This window comes from Mustela nivalis, assembly GCF_964662115.1.
Source record: "Mustela nivalis genome assembly, chromosome: 7".
NCBI lineage: Eukaryota > Metazoa > Chordata > Mammalia > Carnivora > Mustelidae > Mustela > Mustela nivalis.
In genome coordinates this window covers 10262016-10285015 of record NC_139026.1, presented here as the reverse complement: position 1 = coordinate 10285015, position 23000 = coordinate 10262016, and the positions used below count along the sequence as shown (strand labels likewise).

General features: G+C 55.7%; 2 protein-coding genes across 3 annotated transcripts; one reads left to right on the top strand and one right to left on the bottom strand.

The window, feature by feature from the left end:
• Positions 1 to 2519: 2519 nt before the first annotated feature.
• TST (thiosulfate sulfurtransferase) lies at positions 2520 to 15042 on the bottom strand. The gene is made up of 3 exons (XM_082740239.1): positions 14887 to 15042; positions 13578 to 14193; positions 2520 to 2990 (listed from the first exon to the last, which is right to left on the bottom strand). Exons 1-3 carry the CDS (start codon positions 14980 to 14982, stop codon positions 2692 to 2694), a joined length of 1011 nt encoding a protein of 336 aa, XP_082596365.1. The 5' UTR covers positions 14983 to 15042; the 3' UTR covers positions 2520 to 2691.
• A 95-nt stretch (positions 15043 to 15137) lies between these two features.
• On the top strand, positions 15138 to 22425 carry MPST (mercaptopyruvate sulfurtransferase). Of its 2 annotated transcripts, none has more exons than XM_082740241.1 (3): positions 15138 to 15263; positions 18424 to 19060; positions 21894 to 22425. In XM_082740241.1, exons 2-3 carry the CDS (start codon positions 18466 to 18468, stop codon positions 22190 to 22192), a joined length of 894 nt encoding a protein of 297 aa, XP_082596367.1. In that variant the 5' UTR covers positions 15138 to 15263; positions 18424 to 18465; the 3' UTR covers positions 22193 to 22425. The 2 variants fall into 2 exon arrangements, with proteins under 2 accessions (XP_082596367.1, XP_082596366.1); XM_082740240.1 differs by having other exon boundaries at positions 15237 to 15360.
• Positions 22426 to 23000: the final 575 nt, after the last annotated feature.

Here is a 23000-nt window from a genome sequence, read left to right as displayed (position 1 = left end):
GGAGTTGCCATGGTGAGCACTGTTCATGGGGTTCTGTTACCTCACAGGGCTCCTAGGCCCACCCTAGGGAACTGAGGCCAGGGAAAGCCAGTACTGGGGGGCGGGGGGGGGGCGGCGGAAGAGTCTTCAGACATCATTCACTCTCTCATCCACTCAAAATGTTTCCAGGGCCCCTTACGTGTGTCAGGTTGTGTGTCAGGCAGTGAGGGCTTCAGTGCCTTCAGGTGGAAAGGAAGATCTTGGGACAACAAAGGATTGAGTTGAGAGCATGATGAGTTTTGTCTGGGGAAGAGTCACAATTCTCTGAAGGGCCATTTGAACTGGGCTTTGAAGGATGCATAGGAGTTTAACAGCTTAGAAGGGACTTGAATATTAAAGGTGTGGACGTGTTTATGGGGAGGAGAGGGAAAGGTGCACCGGAAGCTCTCTGAGCTGGATCAGAGAAGGGATGAGGGACTGAGCAGTAAAATGAGAGCAGGAAGTGTCAGAGAGAGTCTGCTCTCCCCCGTTCGAACCACGAGGGCTACTGAAGATGAAGAGCTCAGTGGCTTCTGCAGTTGGTGCCAGCAGCAGCTCAGTCCAATCTGGCTGTTGCTCAGCAGGGGCAGGGGTCTAAAGACTGCCTCCTCATGCCAGCCTTCCAGGGGCTCCCGGGGAGGCAGAGACTGTGGTGACACTCAGGGCCCTTGAGTCTGGGCCTACCACTTTAAAAAAGGGTGACTTCAGCTGGATTCTTTGGCTGAGCTTTCCTTGCATGTGAAAGAGACACAGCTCACCGCCAAGGGTGAGAATGAGGACTGAGCGAAGTCACTTCCGAGCACTGCCTAGTGCATGGCTTGCCACAGAGAGATGTCACCTGTAACTCACAGCTAACCCCATAAGCGACTCATCAGCAAGGCCTTCGGAGTACACCAGGCTTGCACCCCCTCAGCCACCTCCACCCGCCGCCCTGGTGCCCCGGCCCCCAGTCCAGACCACCGCCACCTCTTGCCTCCTCTCTGGTCTCCTGGGATTGCTCGCACTCCCATATTATCTATTGCTGAGTGACAATATTACAGCAAACTTAGCAGCTTCATACATTCCCTAGGACAGTTGCTGGGATCAGGGGTCTGGGCGTGGCTTGGCTGGATTCTCTGGCCCCTCGAGACTAAAGTTGGCATGACAAGGACCGTATGGAGGCAGGAGGGTTCAGCTCTAGCTCTCTTCCACGCAGACCCCGCAGGCCTTCAGTCTGACCCACTCCGACACCCAGTCTCTTCGGCATTTACTGAGCACCTGCCCTTTCCAACGCCGGGCTGGGTACTGGGGCGTGTCATTGACGGACTTGGTCCCTGGCCCTCAGTGGCCTTGTCTTGGCCCAGGAAGGCTGCCCAGTGGAAGCAGGGGACCCCCATTAGGCAAAGCCAGTGGGAAAACAGCCCTCCTAAGGCACTGCCCAGACATTTGACAATGGGATGACCCTCTTTGTGCCCGGACTCAACGTAGACAAGGGCCCGAGCTTAGGATTTCATCTCCAATTCCAGCTTTGTTTTTCTCAGGGAGCCCAGTAAAATACACACTTTGAGCTGAGCCTGTGGCAAGTCAGTGCCCTCGGTCCTAACCGCCTTATGAGTAATAGGCTCCCTGTCCGTCTCTCCTGCTCACGCGTGACCTGGGACAGAGGACTGCCCTCCCCTTGCTCGTCACCCCCTACCCATGTCTGGGATCTATAAATGATAAATCCTGTGACTTACCCTCTTTTGTGCGGTTCTGTTGAAACTGCGTCTTCCGTCAAAATAAACCCAGGGTTTTCACATTCCCAAGTGGGAACTCGGATGCTGAAGCGGCTACCTGCTGACCCTGTGGGGTGCGGGGGTGGCTTGTGCCCCCTCATTCAGCAGATCGTAACCTGATGCTTCTTAATTCAGTAAACCAGCTATGGGCCCCCCCAACACATGGCCCCAAACGAAGGCTCAGAAAGCCTGTTTTTAGGAAACTCAAAATCCAGCCATGTGGGTCCTGTCTTCTACCATAGCTTCCCAGTGCCAGGGCTCTGGAACCTTCTCCCGGAGCTGAGGCTGCTTTTCTAGGCTCTCTTCATGTGTTCCCTGGAGGGTCAGGTGTGAGACAGGAAGGACACACCAGGAGGAGGTCATCTTCCTCAGGCCTGCTTCTGAGCATCGCCTCTTCCGAGAGGCCCCAGGACCTGTATTGGGGGACACGGCTTTGGAAGCCCGGATGTCCCCCACCCTATTTCTCCTCCAACTATAGCAGGAACGGCAGGCACCCCAGCCAGCCTGTTTCAATTTTCCCCACCTTCTCCATCTCCCTTTCAGGTAGGTCCCAGTATGCTGTACCTGACATGGGACAACAGTGGCTTCCTTTGCCAGAATGAAATAATAGGGTGGCATGCTCAGTGTGGCCTCCCCAGCTAGGGGCTGCTCTGGAGGTTTGTGGCCTCGGTGGGTTCTAAGGAACATGAAGGAGCTGGGCGTATGTGGAACGGTTGTGAAACCCAGGGAGAGGCAGGCAAACACAGCTACTCAGAAAAGGCAATTTATTCCAGTGTTTTGGGGGGCAGTGGGGGAAGGAAAGCTCTACACAGCAATTCTAAAACCCGGTCAGTGTCCTTTGCTAAAGAGGTACACACGACATGTCAGGCTGCAGTCACTAAACAGACGGGGGCTGCCTGCCAGCGAGGAGACCCGCCACTCAGGCTTTCTCCCGCTTCCACTGGGACACACGCGTCTCCGGGGGTGCCCGGCGGAACCACTCGGACCAGGAGCCATCGTAGACGGCCACATCCGGCTTGCCGCAGAGGTAGGCGGCCAGGGCGATGTGGCAGGCAGTGACTCCCTTCCGGCACGTAGCAATGAGGGGCTGCGCTAGGTTCACCTTCTTGGCCTCGAACATAGCACGCAGCTCCTCTGGGGTCTTCTCGAAGCCGTCCGCGGTCAAGAAGTCCATGAAGGGCATGTTGACTGAGCCGCGGATGTGGCCCGGGTCCAGTCCTGGGCGCGGCAGAGGACAGAGGGAAGGACAGGTTTAGGAGCAGGAAAGGGGGTGGGGGAAAGGGGGTGGCAACCACTGGGGCCATGGCCATAAGGACAGGGAGCTTCACACACAAAATAACACCTTTGCCCTTCTCAGAGTTCAACTGAATCCTGGCCCCGCCCCCACGGAATGCTGGAGACTGAAGGCGAAGGGGCTCCCTCCCCCAAAACCTGCCCTGAGGTTGGGATGTCCAACAGCATCTCTGCTTGAGAGGACAGAGACGAGTCTCAGCTCTGCCATTTACTGGCCTTTTTATTAACATCTATCTGGGGCAAATGCTTCCCTTCTCTGAATCGGTTTTCTCATCTGTAGAGTGGGCTCAATGGTACATACCTATCTCATAGGGTTATTGAGAAGCAAATGCTTCGTGCGGGGGCCAATTGCTAAGAACACAGCAGTGGACATGGTCCAGGTTCTCGGGAAGATTACGGTCTAGCAAGGAAGGCAGATGCTAGATGGATAACCACATGATTCATTAATATAATATAAATGCATAAAATAGAATGTCCATTTTACAGATGTAGACACCGAGGTTTGGCAGCATGAAATGGCTCACCTAAGGCCCCATGGGGAGGCAAAGGCAGACCCAGGATTACACCAAGTCCTCTGATGTTCCTGTTAAAGAAAATGTGACCTGCTGCTAGACATAAGTTCGAATCCCAGCTCGGCTACTTACCAGAAGGGTGATCTTAAGCAAGGCATGTCACCTCTCTGAGACTCAGTTTCCCCAGGGGTTAAATGGGAAGGAGAGTCTCCATGGGCCTAGAGTCTCCATGGGCCCAGGCTATTTTAAGGAGCAAAGCACCAGCTGCTGCCCCTGGTCCATCCATGCTCAGATGCTGATGCTCCCGTCACTTCAAGACCCACCCCGGGGGAGGGAAGAGGTGGGGGTAGTGTGGTCTCCTCGGGCCTTCCTAGCTGAAAGGCCCGAATTAGAAGTAGAAGGCCCGAATGGATAGAAGTAGAATGGAGGTCTGAGCTGGCTCCAGGGTCAATTCTGGAATGTTCTCTCCTCTGCCAAATCTGGTTTCAGAACAGTCTGCAGGGGTGGGGGGGGGAGGCAAAGAGGTCTGGGCCAAGGCCAGAGCCGGAGCTGCCTGCAAGACCAAGGTCTCCGTCCCACCCTGAGCATGCCGAAGGTCACTCCTCTCTCCCTCAAGCACTCCCACACCCTGGCAGACTTTGAATATGGGGAGTGGGGCCCAAGACAGATTTGAGCATCTCTTTGTGCTCCCCTTCCTCCAAAATTCCCCACTACACCCCTTAAACCTGGACCATGGGACAGGGCAGGACCAGGGAGGGCAGCAGTGGGAGCGAGAGGACAAGACCAAGGCACACATTGGGGCAGGGTGTAGCCAGGAGGCCCTGAATCCCTGAGCCTCAGTCTTCTCATCTGTGAAATGGGGGAGATAACCCCATCTACCTCTTAGCCTTATGGAGAAGACTAGCTACAGTAGGTAGAAACCCCTAGTAACCCCGGGCACAGTCGGGGTACAACATGCCAGCAACATCCCAGTCCCAGGACCCTGAAGCCAAAGAGGCTTGCCAGATTCACGGACATGAGTCAAGAGATCCTTTAATTAAACAGATGTCCTAACTTAGAAACCACAGTGATTTCTTCCTGCTGACATTTCATCTTTTGTGTCCGGAAATTTTAATCTGAGCCTGGATGCGTGCTGACCCTACCAATGAGGAACAACAGATCTGTTGGCTTCAAAGGCATCCTTTGCCAAGACACCCAACTTAAAAATCTTTCGGCATCCAGGCAGTGGGCTGAATTTAAGTGCATTTGGAAGTGCAAGCGTTTGTTAAGTTCTGAATGTTGTTTTGCTTCTTTCCTCTCATCCTGGATGAAAACAGCTTCACTGCTTTCTTCTGACTACATAAAAGGCACCTCTCGGGAGCAAAGAAGTCGGGGTGGGGGCTTCTGTGATGCAGGCTTCCCAAAACTGGGCCAGCCTCAGGAGGCGGGGGTCCGCCTTTCACCTCTGCCAGAGAGGGCCCAGGGCCTGTCTGAGGAATTTCAATGAGCAGGCATTGATCGCCCATACGTGACAAGGGCCAAGATGAATCTAGCCCAGAGAACCTTGGAGAACAGCCAGCCGAAGGCAAGGCATGCCGGCCCAGAAGTGGGGGTTCCCGCTGCTTTTCCCCCAAGTCTGACCTCCACTGCAATTTCAAGGCTTTCTGCTCCCCCCGCACCCCCACCAGCAGGCAGGCCACCATGCTCAGACCTGTGGCACCAGGCACCAGACCAAGGGTTAGCTCAAGAGCTTTGTCTTCCCGAATTCTCACAAAGCCGGATGATCCCCCCAGCTCTGATGGGACAAAAGGAAACTTGGCTTAGGACACACAGGTGTGTGAAGTGAAGTCAGGTCTGTCTGACCCTAAAACCTGTGTTCTGGGGCTACCCTGAGCCTGTCTAGAAAAGGGAACTGAGGCAGGGAAATGGATAAGATGAACTCTTAGGTTCCTCCCATTCAGGGACCTGGGACTTTGTGCTCCAGCTTTGGCCAAGAAGATGCCAGTGGTGGGGGGAGGTCATCGAGAGGACGTTGCCGCTGGTTCACCCAGGAGCTGGACCGGGGCCACTGGAGGTTCCTCTCCCACCTCCTTGCCCTTGGACATTCTGCTTGCCTTCCCCGCTCGCAGAGGCTGCCCTAAGGACTTGGCCTTGCGATAGTGATGTGGTATTGAGCCCAGCTGGACAGTGTGTATGGAACCAACCCCAGTTAAGGTGTCTGTATAAACTGTTGAGATCTGGTGGGTGGGTGCGGCGATCTCATGGTATGGCCAGCCAAGACAAGCCTTGTAAGTTCCCTTGCTTATTAAACCTGCCACCCATCGACCTGGAGTGGCCTGCCTCTTTCTTCAGCCTCTCCCTGCCCTCTGCCTCTGGGGCTGGTTTCAGATTACCCCAGAGAGGCTGGGAACTAAAAGTTGGCCAGCCAGCCAGGAGACTAAAAAAGTGGGCCTTGGGAAAGAGGCATCTGTGAAGGAAACCTTACATCGGCCAGCGACCCCTATGTGGGGAGGGGTGGCTCATATGTTAGGGGATTACGGACCCCTGCTTGAGTCCAGGAACGTCCCCCCCTACACACACTCTGGCTGCTTTTCTGTGCTTGTTCGAGATACTGTGCACAGCACTGCGGCAGAGAAATGAAGCGAACGGTTGTCACGGGGCACTGGCCTCTACTGGGAGTGGTTCAGCAGGACACTGGTGCCCAGCCAGAGGCTCAAAGTCAAGTTAGAAAGTTGGAAGAAGAGCTGGGGTTAGAGAAAGCCGTGCAGGTGTCCACTACTCTGCTGGCTTCGAGCAGGAGAGTAGAAATCAGCTGGAAATCTTGGTGCAACTTTTTTTTTTTTTTTTTTTTTGGGCAGGGTGAAGAAGGCATGAGATGCTGTGGATTAAGACACAAGAGCTTGTGAGAAAAGCTGATTAGGGCGCTGAGAGGTGGATTGCCAGGCAAGCAGCGGGAATGAAGATGCTATGGCTGAGGGAAGCAGAGATCCCTCATGCCTTCCTGCCCCTAATACAAAGGAACATTTTTAATAGCAATTGCCCCTAAACCTAGGGGAAAATTAAACCCAAAGTTGCAAATCTTATGTCTTTGAAATGTAAACACCCCAGGAGATAACCAAAACAGTACCCACAGAGACTGTAGCAAAAAATCTGGGGGTTGGGAGGGTACAGACTGTTCTAGAAGGTCCTCTGTCCAAAGACTAGCCCACATCCTTCCCAGGATGACTTATCAAAGGCTAAGTTATGGGATCTTTGTATGTTTACATAGGCCTATATGTTAACATATACTTTTTCTACCTCGTGAAGGTATTATCAAAATTAATCTATAAAAGAACCCTATTTAATTAGCTTTAAAATAAACTGTATATCAAAGTGAACTCATGTGAAACTGAAATTTAATTTTCTCTCATCTGCTATAATGGATAAAGTTTTCTTGGATGATTGGTCTGTTCTTGATGGGATCGTGAAAGTATTTTCTTTGCCTTTTAGGTAACCTACTTAGAAAACAAAGATTCTGTTTTATCAAAGTAAGTTCCTATGTTTCATGCAGTCTTTACCAGGCCTTTGATTACCTATGAAAATGGAGTCTTCTCTCTTAAAAGAGCTAAGTGTTCGTTTTTTTTTTTTTTTTTTATAAGTATGCAATTTCCCTATTTACCTTTGAAGCCTTTAATTGTCATTTTGGTTAAATGGATAACTGAATATTGTTTCACAACCATCCGTGATCCTATAAGAGCATGTATTTTAAAATCTTTGGTATTTTTGACAAACTTCCCCCAAATCAAACTCTAAATGAAGCCTTACTGATCTTGAACTAACTTAGAGATTTTCCTGGACAGGCTCGAAAGATTCGTTTTTTTCTTCTCATAAGAGAGAAGTATTAAACTAATCAGACACTTCATATGTTAACTTACATGGGGAGTATCGTCAGTTGTCAGTAATGTTCATCCTTCCTTAGGAACTATTTATATGGAAGTTATTAATAGGAGTGTTCCGGAAAGTATATAAAATTCCTAAAAATCTGATATGTCCTGGTATCATGTTACCAACCATAATCTTGGTTTTTACTTGAAAAGATCTATCACAAAAAGAACCACATTCCCTTGTCAATTGCATGAGAATGAATTCTCATTAGAGCATTTCCTGCAAAGGGGTCTCCTGTTTAGGGAGATTCACAGGCAAGACAGACGAATAAAGATCATACCAGTGACCTGAGCAAGGATTAATTACACGGGATGGTATCCCGAGAACGGTCTCTACTCTCCTTCCTCACATCCGTAAAATGCGCCCATTACATTGACGCGGTAATATTAACGTGAGCAAACTTTTATCTGCAGCCGGACATGCTGTAGCCTTTGCTGAACATCTGTGTGGGAAGAATGGTGGTGAACTTGCAGAAGATTCAAGGCCCAGGCACTGTGATAAAGTTTTTGGGAATCTTTGCTCAGGGAAGACACAGTTCTTCCTCAATGTTGTGACTGGTAAGATATGAGTCCTTCCAACCCTCGAGAAGACGAAAGAGCTACAGGCCTTTGTAGGGATGGTAGGGTTTTTGAGGACAGCGCTGCTGTCCCTTCTGCCACCTGATAAAGAAATGGTGACTAGGATCAGGGAGAAGGTAAAAATATTAATGACATGGTCAGTCTCTGGGCATTTCCAAAGCAAGGCTCTCATTGGAGTGAATGAGTCTGGGACTCTGGGAAATAGGGGTCAGGCACCGTGGCAGAGACAACAGGAGGGAGTGCCCCTAAGATTTTGGTCCTGGCTCTGGATGGGGGCCAAACCTCTGTGTGCTCCCATAGAACACAGGCTCCTAACAGTGCCCACAGCGCACCTCCAGATGGGGACGCTCAGAGAGGAAGCGGTCACGGCAGCCAGTGGGCTGAACTCGTAGTCACCCCTGAGTCCTGGTCTTCAACCACATTAACACTATAGTTTGGGCAATGGGAAGCTGAGGGGTGGATGACCACGAGTGGGCCCTTATGGGGTCAGGATAGACGAGGGACTGTTTGGGCTTGCCTGCAAGAGTCTGAGACAGTCTTCACCTTTCCAATTCCCAGCTCGTGAGGCACTGACACCCACGCCCAGCAGTCAAGAAACCGATGCCCCAGCCCAGGGACGATCCCTATCGACTGGCTCCTCAGGACATAGAACAGGTTGGACGCATGGAACGATGCATCGCGTCCAGGTGGGCTGTCATATAGCCAAGGATGCTGGCTTGGCCCTGACATAGAGTGACTTTTAATGCAGTGACAGCATGTCCTGTGTCTTGTAAATGACACACAAGGCAACTGGCAAAGGAGCCTGGGGCCATTCACCAGAAATCCCAACTGGTGACAGATTGGCAGATCGGTTATGCTGCTCCCTCTTCCCTATGCCCGGTTTGCGTGGATACCACATCGGGTCTACCCCCCGCCTTCCCTGGTGACTATGAACCAGGCTGCTACCACAAGGGGATTAGAGAAGCAGAACATGGTGTTTAGCTACTCTCATTGACTAGACAGCGATTGGGCGTCTTATTGAAAAACTGGGCAAAAGAACACGACCTAGAATGGTGGTCCCCATCTCTCCTATAACCTGCCAGCAGGTGGGTTGATAAAAAGGGAAAATGAATATTAAAGCAGCAGATTCAATTACTCCTGGATAAAATCACCTGGGCTGGGGGTCATTTAAAGCCGTGTCCCAGGCTTTCCTATGTATGAACAATTAACTAGCAGGGCCTGTTGCCCCATTGCCCAGACTGGGGACCCTTGCCCAGACACCCAGCGCTATAAATGCACGGAAGTGGAGGGGGATGTCCATTGTCCCTGCTCCCTGCGGATCGACGTGCTGTGCTGCTGAGAACAGAGCCCAGCACACGTGGGCGAGATGTCACCTGCTGGAATTGGCAATGAGATGCCCCACCAGGACGGCGAGTGACTTCTCGGGCCTGGGTGAGGGGGGAAGTGTTCCCTCTTCGTGGGGATCTCATGGCTTTGCCAGAAGGCAGACCTGCTAAAATGCATTACACCTGGAACAGAACAGCACCATTGGAAGAGGGGAAGAGGAGGGGGACCTGGGCTGTCCATCCTGCCCAAACGAGATTCACCCAGCAAGCCTCGAATGATGGCCAACAACACCTGTCCTTACTGAACACCAAACTATCCTCAGCAGGAAAAGCTGTCCTCCAAAGCAGGATGGTCTTAGACACCATCACTGCCGGGTAAGGAGCCACCTGAGCCGCTATCCAAACAGAACGCTGCCGTGTTCATATCTGATGAGTCTATTACGTCATTGAGTCTATTATGTCTGTGAGTCTATTTACTGAGCCATATGAGAGGGACACCTAGGTGGCTCAGTGGGTGAAGCATCTGCCTTCAGCTCCAGTCATGGTCCCGGAGTCCTGGGATCGAGCCCGTCAGGCTTCCTGCTCTCTGCTCAGGATCCTACCTCTCCCTCTGTACTCTCTCTCTCTCTCTCTCTTTCTCTGAGATACATAAAATCTTAAAAAAAAAAAAAAAAGTCACTTGAGAAAATAAGGGAAGGCCGTGAATGATCCGACTCCCAGGTCAGGGGATTTTATAAATCAATGGTTTGGATCATGGGTCTCTTGATGGAAAATGTAACCTCTGATGGTGGCAGCACTGTCTGACTCTGTGTTTTCTCTTGTATGTGCCCGTATTTTCTCTTGCTGTGGCCTCTGCCTCCAATACAGAGAGCCACCAAGGGAGCCACCAACATGCTCATAAAGCCTCTTGCTGACTGTTCAGGGCACAGTGCAAAATGTGGGGGGGGTGACAGGTGTGACAGGTCCTAGGAGCCAACATGAGGGGTAGAATTTGTGGGGGGAGGTCGTGGAGAGGACAGAACCACCAGTTGACCCATGAGCTGGACTGGGGCAACTGGAGATTCCTCTCCCCCTCCCATCTTTGGAATGTGCCTTCTGCTTGCCTCCCCGCTCTCAGAGGCTGCCCCAAGGACACAGCCTTGAATGTGGTTCTGAGACCAGCTGGACAGCGTGTAAGGGACTGACCCGTTAAGGCCTCCGTATAAGCTTTCAAGATCTGTCAGGCGGGTGTGGAAATCTCATCTTGCAGCCGGCCACCCAAGACCAGCCCTTACGTTCCCTTATTAAACCTGCCACCAACCGACCTGGGGTGGCCTACTCTTCCCTTGGTCTCTCCTGGCCCTCAGCATCTTGGGGCCGGTTCAGATTACCCCAGGAAGCTCCCAGCTCCTGAGGAGGCTGTGAAGTATCCTAAGTAGGGGGTGGCAGGCCCCTACTTAGTGGGGGGCCTACTCAGTGGCAGGCCCCTACTCAGCAGCAGGCCGCTGATCGGTGTGGGTTTTCCAGGTCAGAAAAACCCGTTTCACTCTTTCTTGCTTTCCTCCTATAGATACAAAGCAATTCAGGGCAGGATGCCCCAGTGGGCAGCTCTGGGCCACTGGGAGTCAGCTCAGCATGCTTCCTGCCCCCATCCTACACCAGCCCTCAGTGCCGGGGAGGGAGAGACACAGGCAGAGGGGCCCCAGGATCCCATGAAGCAACGCTACACTGTGAGGCTGTGACCTTTCTCCCCCCAGGCCCTGTGTTTGCTTACACAGCAGTGGCCTTGGGAAACGGCCTCACTTTGAGGCCTGCCGACTCGGGTCAAATCTTGGCCACTCTGCCTCCTTAGAGAACCTTCTCCTCCCCTTCCCCACCTGCAAAGTGGGATCGGTCCTAACTCCCACGTTCCTCCCAGCACAGTGTGGCTTCAAGGAGAGAATATGCAAAACACAAACATTCTGCAGATGGAAGTGCCCATGGGAGGGTCAGTCTCCCTCTTCACCCTTCTTGCCCTTGAGGCAGAGGCCGGAGGAAAAGAGAACAGGGCTTATACAAACCCCGGTTGCATTCGCCTGCCACCTGCTCTGCTGGCTTCCCCCAGCGTTCTAGAAGGTGAGCATGCTCCTTTCATTAAGGAGGAAAGGGCCTGCCCGCAGCTGCCCAGTGCAGGATGCAAACTCAGATCTGTCTGACTCTTACCTTGGGCTCCTTACAAACAGGACCAAAGGCACTGGGGCATAACGCTGGGGCTGGGGAAGGTGCTTGTCTCGGTGTCAGCAGGAAGCAGCCATCGGGAGTCCAAGGCCCACTCCCAGCTCCTCTACCAGGACGTTCTGCCAACCACACAGGCCCTGGGGGTTCCATCTAGACAGCTGAGCCCAAGCCAAGCTGGGCACCATGAAGTCAGAGAGCCCCACGCGCCTCTGTGCTCCCAAAACGTGTTGTTCGGGAGGCTGGCAAAGCCTTTTAGGGAAGAAGTGCCACGCCCATGCTTTCTAGACGGCCCAGCCCTCGGCGTGGCTCCTCCATTTCTCAAAACACCCTTCCAGCCACTGCTGCCTTTAAATAAGTACACAGCCAGGTGGGCAAGGCTGGCATTCCTCTTCTTGTTTTAAAATAAGGGAACCCAGAGAGGTCAAGGAATTGACTGAGGTCTCACCACAGAGGAGGGGCTGACCTCCCAGGAGGAAGCATCCATGCTCCCCGGGACCCAGGATCTGGAGGTGATAGGAGGTAGGGAGAAGGGCGATGGGGAGGGACCCCTCTCTGAGCCTCAGTGCCCTCATCCTAGAATAGGAGTGAGGAGATGGGATCTGACCCTCTTGGCTTATTTCTAGCTTGCTCAGGGCAAGCCAAGAAGGAGCTAAGGGAAATAATTCTACCCTTCCTCCCCATGATGGCAGCATAAGTTCCAACGAGGGAAGGCATCTTGGACCAAGGCTAGGAGGAGGTCTGTAGGGGGTCCAACTGGAAGTCTCTGATTCCGCAACTCCAGGCCTCCAGAGAGCAACGTGGGCAGGAAACACATGGGGCCTGGGGAAAGCCATGGCTGTGCCATGAACTAGCCACAGGGCCTTGACCTGCCACTTCCTCTGTGTGCCTCAGTTTCCCTTCTGTCCGATGAGGTGACCTCTCAGGACCTCCAGCTCTAAGAATGTCCAGAACTGTCTTCACAGCATCCTCTCCCTCAGAGGCACAGACAGGAAGAGTCATTTTTCAACAAGTTAGGAAAAATGTTGCACTGGACCTAGGTTCTGCAGACCATGCCCAAGGACAGAGCACAGAGCCGGGAGGTGTTGGCCACTCCCAGGGCTCGAGTCAGCTTGGAGTGGCCCCCACAGCAGTGAGGCAGGAAACCCAGCCAGGGTGATGGTGAGACTTCTAAGGTTCTCTGTTAGGAGGTTCTAGAACTCAGCACTTCCTCTCCTGAGACTCCCCCCACCTCCAGCAATGTGGAACCCTCCCTACCTCCCCTTTGTCCGAAGGACCAGATGAGCCATCTCCCTGTGGGTGCCTGGTTTAGAGCACTAGTATGAAACTAGTCAGCACTGGGTTAAATCTCAACTCTGCCACTTAACTGAGCAAGTAACTGAAGGTCCTCCCTCCTTCGATTCCTCCATGGCATATTACAAGCTTTCTTGGATGAGTTAATGTGTTGTGGGCTTCGCATGAAACAGTAGCTAATTTTATAGCTCTGCAAACAGACTGCAGCTGTTTGGAAAGGTCAGGGGGCCCAGGGAGCTGGAAGGGGGGTGGGGGGTGCTGCCGGCAGGGCACTGTTGATGTCTACCCGGGTTTTCTGGGAAACTAAGGGAGGCCCTAGGAAGCTAGGTGTCCTTGAGAGCCTCTGTACAGAGACACATGTGTGAGCTCATGGACACACTTTTGGGCATGTCCAGGAGCTGTGCCTGGGCATGGATGTGGGTGGAGACGTCACCAGTCACCTCTGCTGATGCCACCCCATAGGGATGTTAGGTTGCTTGTTAGCACGCGGCTATGGGAACAGAGAGGTAGGTCCTTGCGCATCAAAGCAGAAATAACTCTTAGCTTTGGCTCTGCTCTCTCATTTCACAGATGTAGACCAGGACCTACCTATGGGAGGAGGGGCAAGGAACTGAAGCCAACCCCTGGAGAGGTCCCAGACATCCTTACTCCCCATTATTCCATAGGGGCATCACTCCCCGGGAGCCACCCACCCCCCAGGACACCTACCTACTGCGTCGGGCTCTGGCTCAGTGCCCAGGTACCGTCCTTGGGACCGTGAATCCACCAGCTGGAACCTCTTAGACTCGAGGTTCTCCAGCACCTGCTCGTAGGTTTTGAGCAGGGAGCGGTCCAGGGTGGCTTTGAAGACGGCCGGCTCCGGGCGTGAGGGCTCCGACGTCACCGGGAGGCCCTCCTTCAGCCAGTTTCGGAAGCCGCCGTTGAGCACCGACACGGTGCGGTGGCCAAACACACGGAACATCCACCAGACCCGGGGCGCGTAGAAGCAGCCCAGGTTGTCACCGTCATACACCACCACGTGCGTCTGGTTGCTGATGCCCAGACGGCCCACGTAGTCGGCGAAGTGGGCCTCGCTGGGCAGCATCATCTCGTAGGGCGACTCTGTGTTCCGGCACTCCTCTATATCAAAGAAGGAGGCGCCGGGCACATGACGCTCGAGGTACTCCTTGCGGGCCTCGCGGGTGCCCGGCGAGTACCAGGACGCGTCCAGCACCCGCAGGCCCGGCCCCAGCTTGCCAGCCCGAACCGACTCCGCCAGCCACTTGGTGGAGACCAGCGCCCGGTAGAGCACCTGATGAACCATGGTTTCAGCTCTGCGCATCACCTGGCGCGGGTGAAAACCAGGAAAGAGAGCGGCATGAGGTCCGGGTGTACAGCGGGGCGGGGTCTGGGAGGAGCTGTTTCCCACCGCACTCCCCGGGGGTGGTGTGTTCGCTGCAGCCCAGCAACCCCGCCGAGGTGCCCGAGGCAGGCTGCGGGAAAGGTCTGCCCATTTGTCCCAGGAAAGGCCGCTCCGCCCCTCCCTGGGGCCCCGCCCCGCGCAGAAGGGGGCGGGCAAGAGCCTCGGAGCTCCCCAGAAGGGGGAGCTGGCGGGGAGGGCGCTCAGTCCCGGGAGCTACAGTTCTCGTCCTCGGGATCCTGCCAGAAAAGAGCGGCGAAAAGATGCCCAGGACGGGGGAGGAGGGAACCTGTTGAACTTGGAACCCCCTTGGCTGGGAGGGGAGAGGAGAGGGAGCCCGGGGGAGGGGTCGCTGGGGCTCGCACACGCGCTCGCCCGAACCTCTGGCGAGCCCCCCCCCACAGCCAATCTCAGCAGCCCGGGAGGGCTCGCCCGCCTCCAGAAAGCCCGCGCCCAGCCCCAGCTCGGTGCCCTCTGCCCCTGCTGGGTCCGAGGTTCCCCGGGCACCCTGCCCTGCTCTCGCCGGGGGTACCCTTCCCGAGGTCGCAGGGGCCAGACAGGTGGCCCAATCCCGAGCGGCACGGGCGCCTGGCCGCCGCCCCACCCGGCCGCACTCACTCGCCCTCGCTGCCGCCCTGGCGCTCGTCCCTGACCGCTGGAGAAGTTGGCTGGTTCAAACCCGGAGCCCACACCTCCCTGGCTGGCCTGCACCATCGCACCGCCGCCGGAGGGGGGTACGGCGTGCCGTCCCGCCGATCCCCGGCCTAGCGCCGCGCCGCCCCGCCGCGCCCGCCCCCTGCTGCCCCCCCCCCCAAAGCGCGTCGCACCCCTCCGACCCCGGGGACCCTCCAGGGGGGCGCGGGGCCGACGCAGGGCGAGGCGCGGCGGCACGGGTGTCCCCCCCGGGTGGGCGAGTGGAAGGCGCGGGCAGCGGCGACTCCAAGTGGCCAACCCGGTGGGCTGTGCCCGAGTCTCCTCCCTTTGGCCGGTCGCAGGTTGGTGGCGGGAGGAGGGGACGGCTTCGGGCCCGGGGAGGGGGCGCCCTGCGCTGGGGCCATGACCGATCCCGGAAACCCAGAGCCCGAGACCCGGGTAACTGCTGCGGCATCGCGCTTGCCTTTCTTTAGGGGGAGGTCGATCACTGGGGTGCGCGGCGCGGGGCTTCCCTGCGCGGTCTGAGCGGAGTAGGGGGCTGTAGTCCAGGAGGGAAGGCGCGGCCCTGGGTTCGCCCTAAGCATGGCTGTCCGCAGGCCGCTCGGGGTGGCCTGCCCCGTGGCCTAGGCGTGAGCGGCAGGTGGGGGAGGGGGGGGTCGGGTCAGCTGGTGTCACCCGACAGAGCAAGAGGGAGGGGGGGAGGACTAATAAAACCCCACAGAGAGGCCAGGGAGACAATGCCAAGTGACCCAGAGGCTCCAAGGAAAGTAACTGGCAAAGAACTTGCTGGAGTGAAACGAAACTAGCCTTGGTCAAGGCCTGCTGCTTCTAAGGTTTTCAGACTTCCCACGACAACCTTGCTGTTCAGGCCAGAAACTTATTTAAAGACCAGAAAGACAGGCCTAGTGAGTTACCCCAGGGGCTCACAGTGGGGTTGAGACCCCGACCCCCTCGCAGTTGTTAATTCTCAGATCTGAAGCCCACGTGGCCTGCTTGCTGCCTTTGTTTACCTGGCTCACCCCCAAAGACTCATAATTCAAAAAAAAAAAAAAAAAAGCCTCTCTTTTTAATGAATCTATTTGATCGTAAGTTTGTATCATTACATTTTTTAACAATGGTTGTGTTTCATAACCACTTCACATCATTCCTGGAAAGGGAACAACTGTTTCCTCCAAGCTGGTGGGCCACCCCTGCTCCCTGCTCAGCGTTTTGCATACAGATGTGTGACATATGCCTGGAATGCTTTTCTCACCCCCCCTCTTTAAAAATTCTTTTTACTCTGAAGTCATCATATCCTCACAGGAGATTGGCAAACGTGTACTTTGACAGGCATTTCCGTGGAGAATCTCTGAACTTCGTGTTTGGCCCTGCCCAGGCTTCCCCTAGTGTAGGTGTGTGTGCTCTTGAGATGGGCCTGGGGCTGTCCCTTGTGTCCTGGATTCCTTCACTCCCAGAGCATCTGCAGGGGGCCAGGCCTGGCCAGCACCCAAAGGCCCCGGTCTGCGCCCTTAAGTGACACATAGCCTGCTCTCCCAGACCCTCCTCTGCCTCCTTCAGGCCTATGGGACAACTGCCAATCAGTAGGGGGAGGGGCTGCAGGATGACCTCAGACCTCTGAAGGCCCACCCAATCCTGAAACTAAGATTCTAGACATGTTGCTGTTGTTCAAAGTCTACCAGTGAGAGTAAGTTCTCAGAAATAATGGGATTTTTATTAAGCCATTTTTAATGTATTTTTATTATCTTTTTTATTAAGCCATTTTTAATGATGATTAAAACCAGCCAGTGCAATGCCTTATGATGGCTCTCAACATTCATTGTTTAATCTCCACTGTAGGAGCTGAAGGTTGGGCATTCACAGATACTGGAATCACCCCTTAGCCAAAGCCCCCTTGGCGGCCTCCTTATCCTGAAAGTCTAGTGATAGTTTCCTGGGTCCCTGAATCCGTCCCCCAGGAAGACTTCACATCCCTTCTGCTCCCGCCCTAGGCTTGAGGTTGTGGCCCCTCCGTGTTCACACTGAACTCCAAACTTTCCTCAATGATGCTGTCCTCTGAGCAGACCTGTGGCCTGTCTTTACCCGCAGGGCCCGGCAAAATCAAGAGTTTCTCAGTGTCCAGCACAGGGCCTGGCCGTGTGGGTAGAGTGACTTCCCAAAAGCCAGAGAAGTGTGAGAGGGGCTGGGGCACAAGGTGGAAGTCCAGCCTCCGGAGCCCAGCTCTGGCTTCAGATCCCGAGGCTGCCCATGACCAGCTGTGTGAGGAAGGGCAAGGCACTCCCATCTCCAGTCGCCTCCTGCAGAAAACAGGCATCCTCGTAGACCCCCTCTAAAGGCTGCGGTGCTGAGCCTGGGGCGGGGCCCACAAAGCACCTGTTCTTTACCAACCCCCCCCCCCCACCATGGCAGGACTGCTGGGTATGGATCTTAAGGTGGTGCCCTGCTGAAAGGGGAAGTGGGGGCTGACCTGTCGCTCACACTCCACTCACCTGGTCACATACCCCAGCAGAGGGGGCACCCTTATCAGACCTGCAAGAAGCCATCTAATGGACCAGGGGCCGTTGCACAGGGACTCAGCATGTTCAGAGCATCCTGACCCCGGAAGGCAGTGACTTGGCTTGTCATGGGCTTGTGTACTCTTATCTGCTGGCCCAGCAGGGGAGCGGCGGGGAGAGGGGGTAAGGCAGGACCACTGTTGTAGCTGCTGCATGAACGTTCAGAGACAAAGTCCAGGCTCAAGGGGCCAAATCTGCCTTTGCAGGGCCCCCAGAGCCTGCACAGTGCTTGCCTGTGAGCGTGTGGAGTCCCGGGTCCCACTGCCTGGTGTGAGGTCTTTAGCCACCAACCTTGGCCAACTCAGTGCACTTATGTGACCCTCAGTGTCGCCCTCTGTGAAACAGAATGTTGCCAGCCTTCTTGGGGCTAATTGTTCCACTAATTAATTGAGAGCCTACATTGTGTCCTGTGGTGTTCTGAGGTATTGTGAGATTAAAGAAGGCTCAGGAGTCGGTAAATCCCGGCCACTATCCCTATGAGGCTGCTTGTATAAACGTTTGATGAATGAACGAGAGAATGAATCCCATCAGGGACCTTGGGTGGCAGGAGAAGCAGAGCTGCATCTTGGGGAGGGGCTGAAACTTGGCCCCTACCTGCCTGGGGTCTTGAGCCCAGGCAGGTCGGGGCTCCTCCCCACCTCACCTCCAGCCAGCAGCGGTGAAGGGCAGGTGGCACCCTGGAAGGGGTCAGGGTCATTCTGTTGCTCTGTGCTGTGTCTGTCCTCACGGGGGGGGGGGGGGGGGGGGGGGGGGGAGGCCCCCGGAGCGAAGTCTACACCTGGGTTCACCTGGGCTCACCACCGTGGCTTTTCTGTGCTCCCTGGACTCTGCCCTCCCCGGGGCTCCACCGCCCTTGCGGGCTAGGGCCGGCCCCAGCGGTGCAGGCGGTTCCCAGCCATCGGTCCGGCCTCTTCCTCCGTTCCCTCCTGACATTATCCCTCTCTCCCAGGCCTGCAGCCCCCGTGTCGCCACCGCTGCCGCCGCTGCCACCATGGCCCCACAGCAGCTGTTCCGTGCGCTCGTGTCAGCGCAGTGGGTGGCCGAGGCACTGAGAGCCCCTCGCGCGGGGCAGCCCCTGCAGCTGCTCGACGCCTCCTGGTACCTGCCCAAGCTGGGTCGCGACGCACGACACGAGTTCGAGGAGCGCCACATCCCCGGCGCCGCCTTCTTTGACATCGACCAGTGCAGCGACCGCACGTCGCCCTACGACCACATGCTGCCCAGCGCCGCGCACTTCGCTGAGTACGCTGGCCGCCTGGGCGTGGGCGCCGCCACCCACGTTGTGGTCTACGACGCCAGTGACCAGGGCCTCTACGCGGCACCGCGCGTCTGGTGGATGTTCCGCGCCTTCGGCCACAGGGCCGTGTCGCTGCTGGATGGCGGCCTCCGCCACTGGCTGCGCCTGGGCCTCCCGCTGAGCTCGGGCAAAACTCGTCCGGAGCCCGCCGAGTTCCGCGCCACGCTCGACCCCGCCTTCATCAAGACGTACGAGGACATCAAGGAGAACCTCGAATCCCGACGCTTCCAGGTGGTGGACGCCCGCGCAGCGGGTCGGTTCAGGGGCACCGAGCCCGAGCCTCGAGACGGTAACAAACCTGCGCGAAGGGGCGGGTGGTCAGCTGGGGCGCGGGCCCAGGTACGCCCAGGGCTCTGCCTCTTCCTTGCCTTTAAAGGACATCGCATGGGGTGGAGGCCTGAGGTTTGGGTTCTAGTTGCCTCCCTCCGTAAGCTTCAGTGGCTTTATTCCTGAAGAGTGCACAGTAGTACTTGCCCCATCCCCACCTTCACCCGTGTTAGGGGCAGGGACTACCCCAAACTCACCGGGAACCCAGGGCTCCCTGGATAAGAGGGAGAAACCAAACAGCCCTACCCCGATTCTGTGGAAGTAGGAGCGTCTCTGTGGAATCGGAGGGGTGTCAGGCAGGCCTAGTTTCGTAAAAGCCCAAAGGGATGGGGTTTGATTGGGTGTATGCCATCCTGCTGGAGACCAAGGCAGACAGGAAGGGGAGGAGTCTGGGGGCGGGAGAGTGAGTAGAACGTCTCTGGGAGGGACCAAGGCTTGCAGAGGGCAGGATGGAGAGGGTACTAAAGAGAGAGGGAGGGATTGCTGCCCCAGGCTGGAGAGAAACTAAATAGAGGTGGTTGCTGGCCTGAGTGGGGGCCGAGCCTATGAGCTGGTTCCCCAGGAAAGGAGACTGCAGGAAAGCCCTGTATCAGGGGGACGGGGCCAGGGGTCCCCACAAACGAGTGGGTCAATGGCCACGTTGGTGTGAACTTTTCAGTGATTCAGAGAGGTGGGTGCTCTCACTGGACAGAGAGGAAGCGGGGTCTCAGGATGGCTACCTCGTTCTAGGTCAGGAGGCAGCCCGGGGCAGGCGGGGGGGGGGGGGGGGGGGGGATTTGAGGCAGTTCATTTAACTGCCGTGAGCAACCAGTAATCACCGAGTCTTTCCTCTGCTTGTGTTCTTTGGGGAGGATGCAAAGAACTTGCCACTTCCCCTGGGGGGCTGCCCCTGAATTGCCTCCCCCATGCCCCTGAGTCAGGCCTGGGGGACCATGAGGGTCAAATGTCAAATGAGAACAAATGATGAAATGCTCAGCTCCCAGTCTCACACATAAAAGTCACTAAGAGATGGAAGGTGACAGAGTGACTGTGTGCTTCTATGGTTATAACTCTTCCCAGAAGTACTTGACGCTACCTCAGTCCTGCTTGGTCATCTGCAAAGTGGGCTCATCGGTAAAGTGGGAGGTGATGGGCTGCCCCTAGCAGGCTCATCGTGGAGCTGGCCTCAGCCAGGGCATGCAAAGGCCGGATCTAGCTCGGTGGCAGACATCCCCTCATGGTCATTGTTCCCGCTGCATGGGCTGAGACCTGGACAAGCCTGCCCCTCAGTGAGGGGCACAGTTGGTTGGGTAGTGTAGCAGGAAGCATGCTTTGCTTGGTGGGGATTCAAGGCACAGGGACAGCCCAGCTCTGACGGTGACCAACCCGACGGGAGAGCTTGCTCTTCTTGCTTCCTCCGCATTGGTCTCTATGTGAGTCTCCCATGAAGCCGCTTCCGCACCTTCGTGGGGAGGCACGATGCACTCCCCTCTCCCCGTGGACCTGGAGTGCTGCCTGTATGCTAAGTCCTGCCTAGCTACCCATACGGGTCCGCAGCTCCCTGGAGGAGTGTCTTCCCACTGCAGGGGGAAGCCGGGACAGAAGCCACCAGTCTAGAGCCCCACCCCAGCGGCATTCAGCCTTGATTTTTGAATCATGGGCTGTGAGGGTTGATTCTGTTGCAAATCTCAGTTATTGGCGTGAAAATGGGGATATTAATGACACCTGCCTCATGGGGGATGGTAAAAGCAAAGTGATTAGGTTTAAGGGAGGTGACCCTCTTAGTGAACGCCTCTCTAGCCTTGCCCAGATTCTACATGCTATGATCGAAGTGATCTTTTTTGAAAATGGAAGTCTGGTTTCTGTTTGTAGTCATGGTCAAAGCTCTGTCTTAATCAAGGCGGTTCCTCTTGGGCCTTAAGCGCCTCTTGTATCTGTGCTTTTGCCCAGTGACCTTGAACCCCTCTAAACACCATGTGATTTCCTGCCTCCTCCGATTCCCTCCCCCTTTCCCTAGTCTGGGGTGCTCTCAGACCCACTGCCCAGACCCGTCCATGTGTCAGACCCCCACTCACTCACAGCACCTTCTCAGAGAAGCTTCCATGCTTCCCCGCCCCCATGGCCTGGCGTTAGCAGCACCTGCTCTGGGGCCTCTCTGACCTGGGCAGCTGAGTCTGTGTGCCTCAGTCTCCTCATCTGTGTAAAGGGTGGGGGGGCGGGGGGTGGGGTGGTCATTTCTGTCCCGTAGTTTGGGGGAGTATTAAAGAAGAAGATACAGTGGAGGGGCTCTGAATAGTGCGTGGCACAAAGTAAGTATTCAGTCATGTCAAGGATTATTGTTTCTGTTAATATCTTTTATAATGTGTCCCATGACATCCTTGGGCCTTTGTAACACCGCTCATCCTTGTAATGGCTCAGCAATGACTGTCCACCCTGCCCGATCGGTTCCTTTACTGTAAAGACAAGGAGTCCTAGCCAGGCGGAGGGCTCGTTTATCTTTGTTCCCCTCCCCCATCATGCCCCCAGCACATGGGTGATCAGGAATCCAGGGGAAGAGTGAGACTCTGCTGGGGTCCGAGTCGTAGATCCCCATTCCAGCCAGGCCTGGCACAGTACCAAGCCTCAGCATGCCCATCTGTAAACTGGGGATATCTGTAAGTGGTATCTGGGTTTTCTGGGGGGTGAGGACTGCGTGGGGCAGTGCATGTAGAGAGGGTTCAGTGCTGTGGCTGCCTGCCTGGGAGGCTCTCATACTGCAGTGGCCGTTTCTCATATGCCCTTGTCCTTGTCCCCACCTTCCTGCCGTCCCGCTGCAGGCATCGAACCCGGCCACATCCCCGGCACAGTGAACATCCCCTTCACGGACTTCCTGACCAAGGAGGGCCTGGAGAAGAGCCCCGAGGAGATCCACCGAATGTTCCAGGACAAGAAGGTGGACTTGTCCCAGCCACTGGTGGCCACGTGTGGCTCCGGCGTCACAGCCTGCCATGTGGCTCTGGGGGCCTACCTCTGCGGCAAACCCGACGTGGCCATCTACGACGGCTCCTGGGTGGAGTGGTACATGCGCGCCCAGCCGGAGGAAGTCATCTCCGAGGGCCGGGGGAAGACCCACTGAGACTAGGCAGGACACAGGGAGCTCTGCCCAGCCTCCTTGTTGACTCTGCTCTGACCAAGTGTGCGCTTCTTCCTGCGAGGCCAGGAGATCCGTTGACTTGTGGGCTCCCGGTGGAGGCAGGAGAGAAGGTGGTGGTGGGCACTGGGGGAGGCGGCTGCCCCACACGCCACGTGGGGGCCGTCCCTTGTTTCACTGTTGAGGAAATAAAATAGCCAAGGGCTAAATCTTTCTAACTGGGGGTCTGCCTGGTGCTCCTGATGAGTCGACGGTTCCAGCATGCCCAGCAAAGGGAGCTCTGCGGAGCCTGAGGGGTTTGGGAATCCCATTCCTGCCTTCCAAGCAGGACAAGAGCCCCAGGACCCTTCCTGTGACCAGAGTGCCCCCAGCAAACTGTCTTCCACCGCATAATGCTGGGGGTCTCACTGCTGGCTTCCGGGCCATTTAAGATGAATCTTGCTGTGATATGTCTAGAGTGCCACCCAAAGGCACCCAGGTCCACAATGCTTCCAATGTCAAGACAGAGATAGGTCTAAACCGGCAGGAGGCTGTACCGCATGGAGGAGGCCTGTCCCAGCCCCACTGGGATGTTCAAGAGAGGGGTTAAGTTCATCCAGGTTGGAGTTCAGCCACCTGGGTTCCCACACTTGGAGGCTATCCTCTGGAGCAACGGGGTGGGGGGGTGCCAGGGGGTTTGATCCTTTCTGCTCAAAGGAACACCTCTGCCCCCAGGCTTGCCTCCTGTAGAGGCTCTGTGCTCCTCCTTGTATTTGTCCTTTGTGCAGAGATGGACATGGTGTCTGAGAAAGCC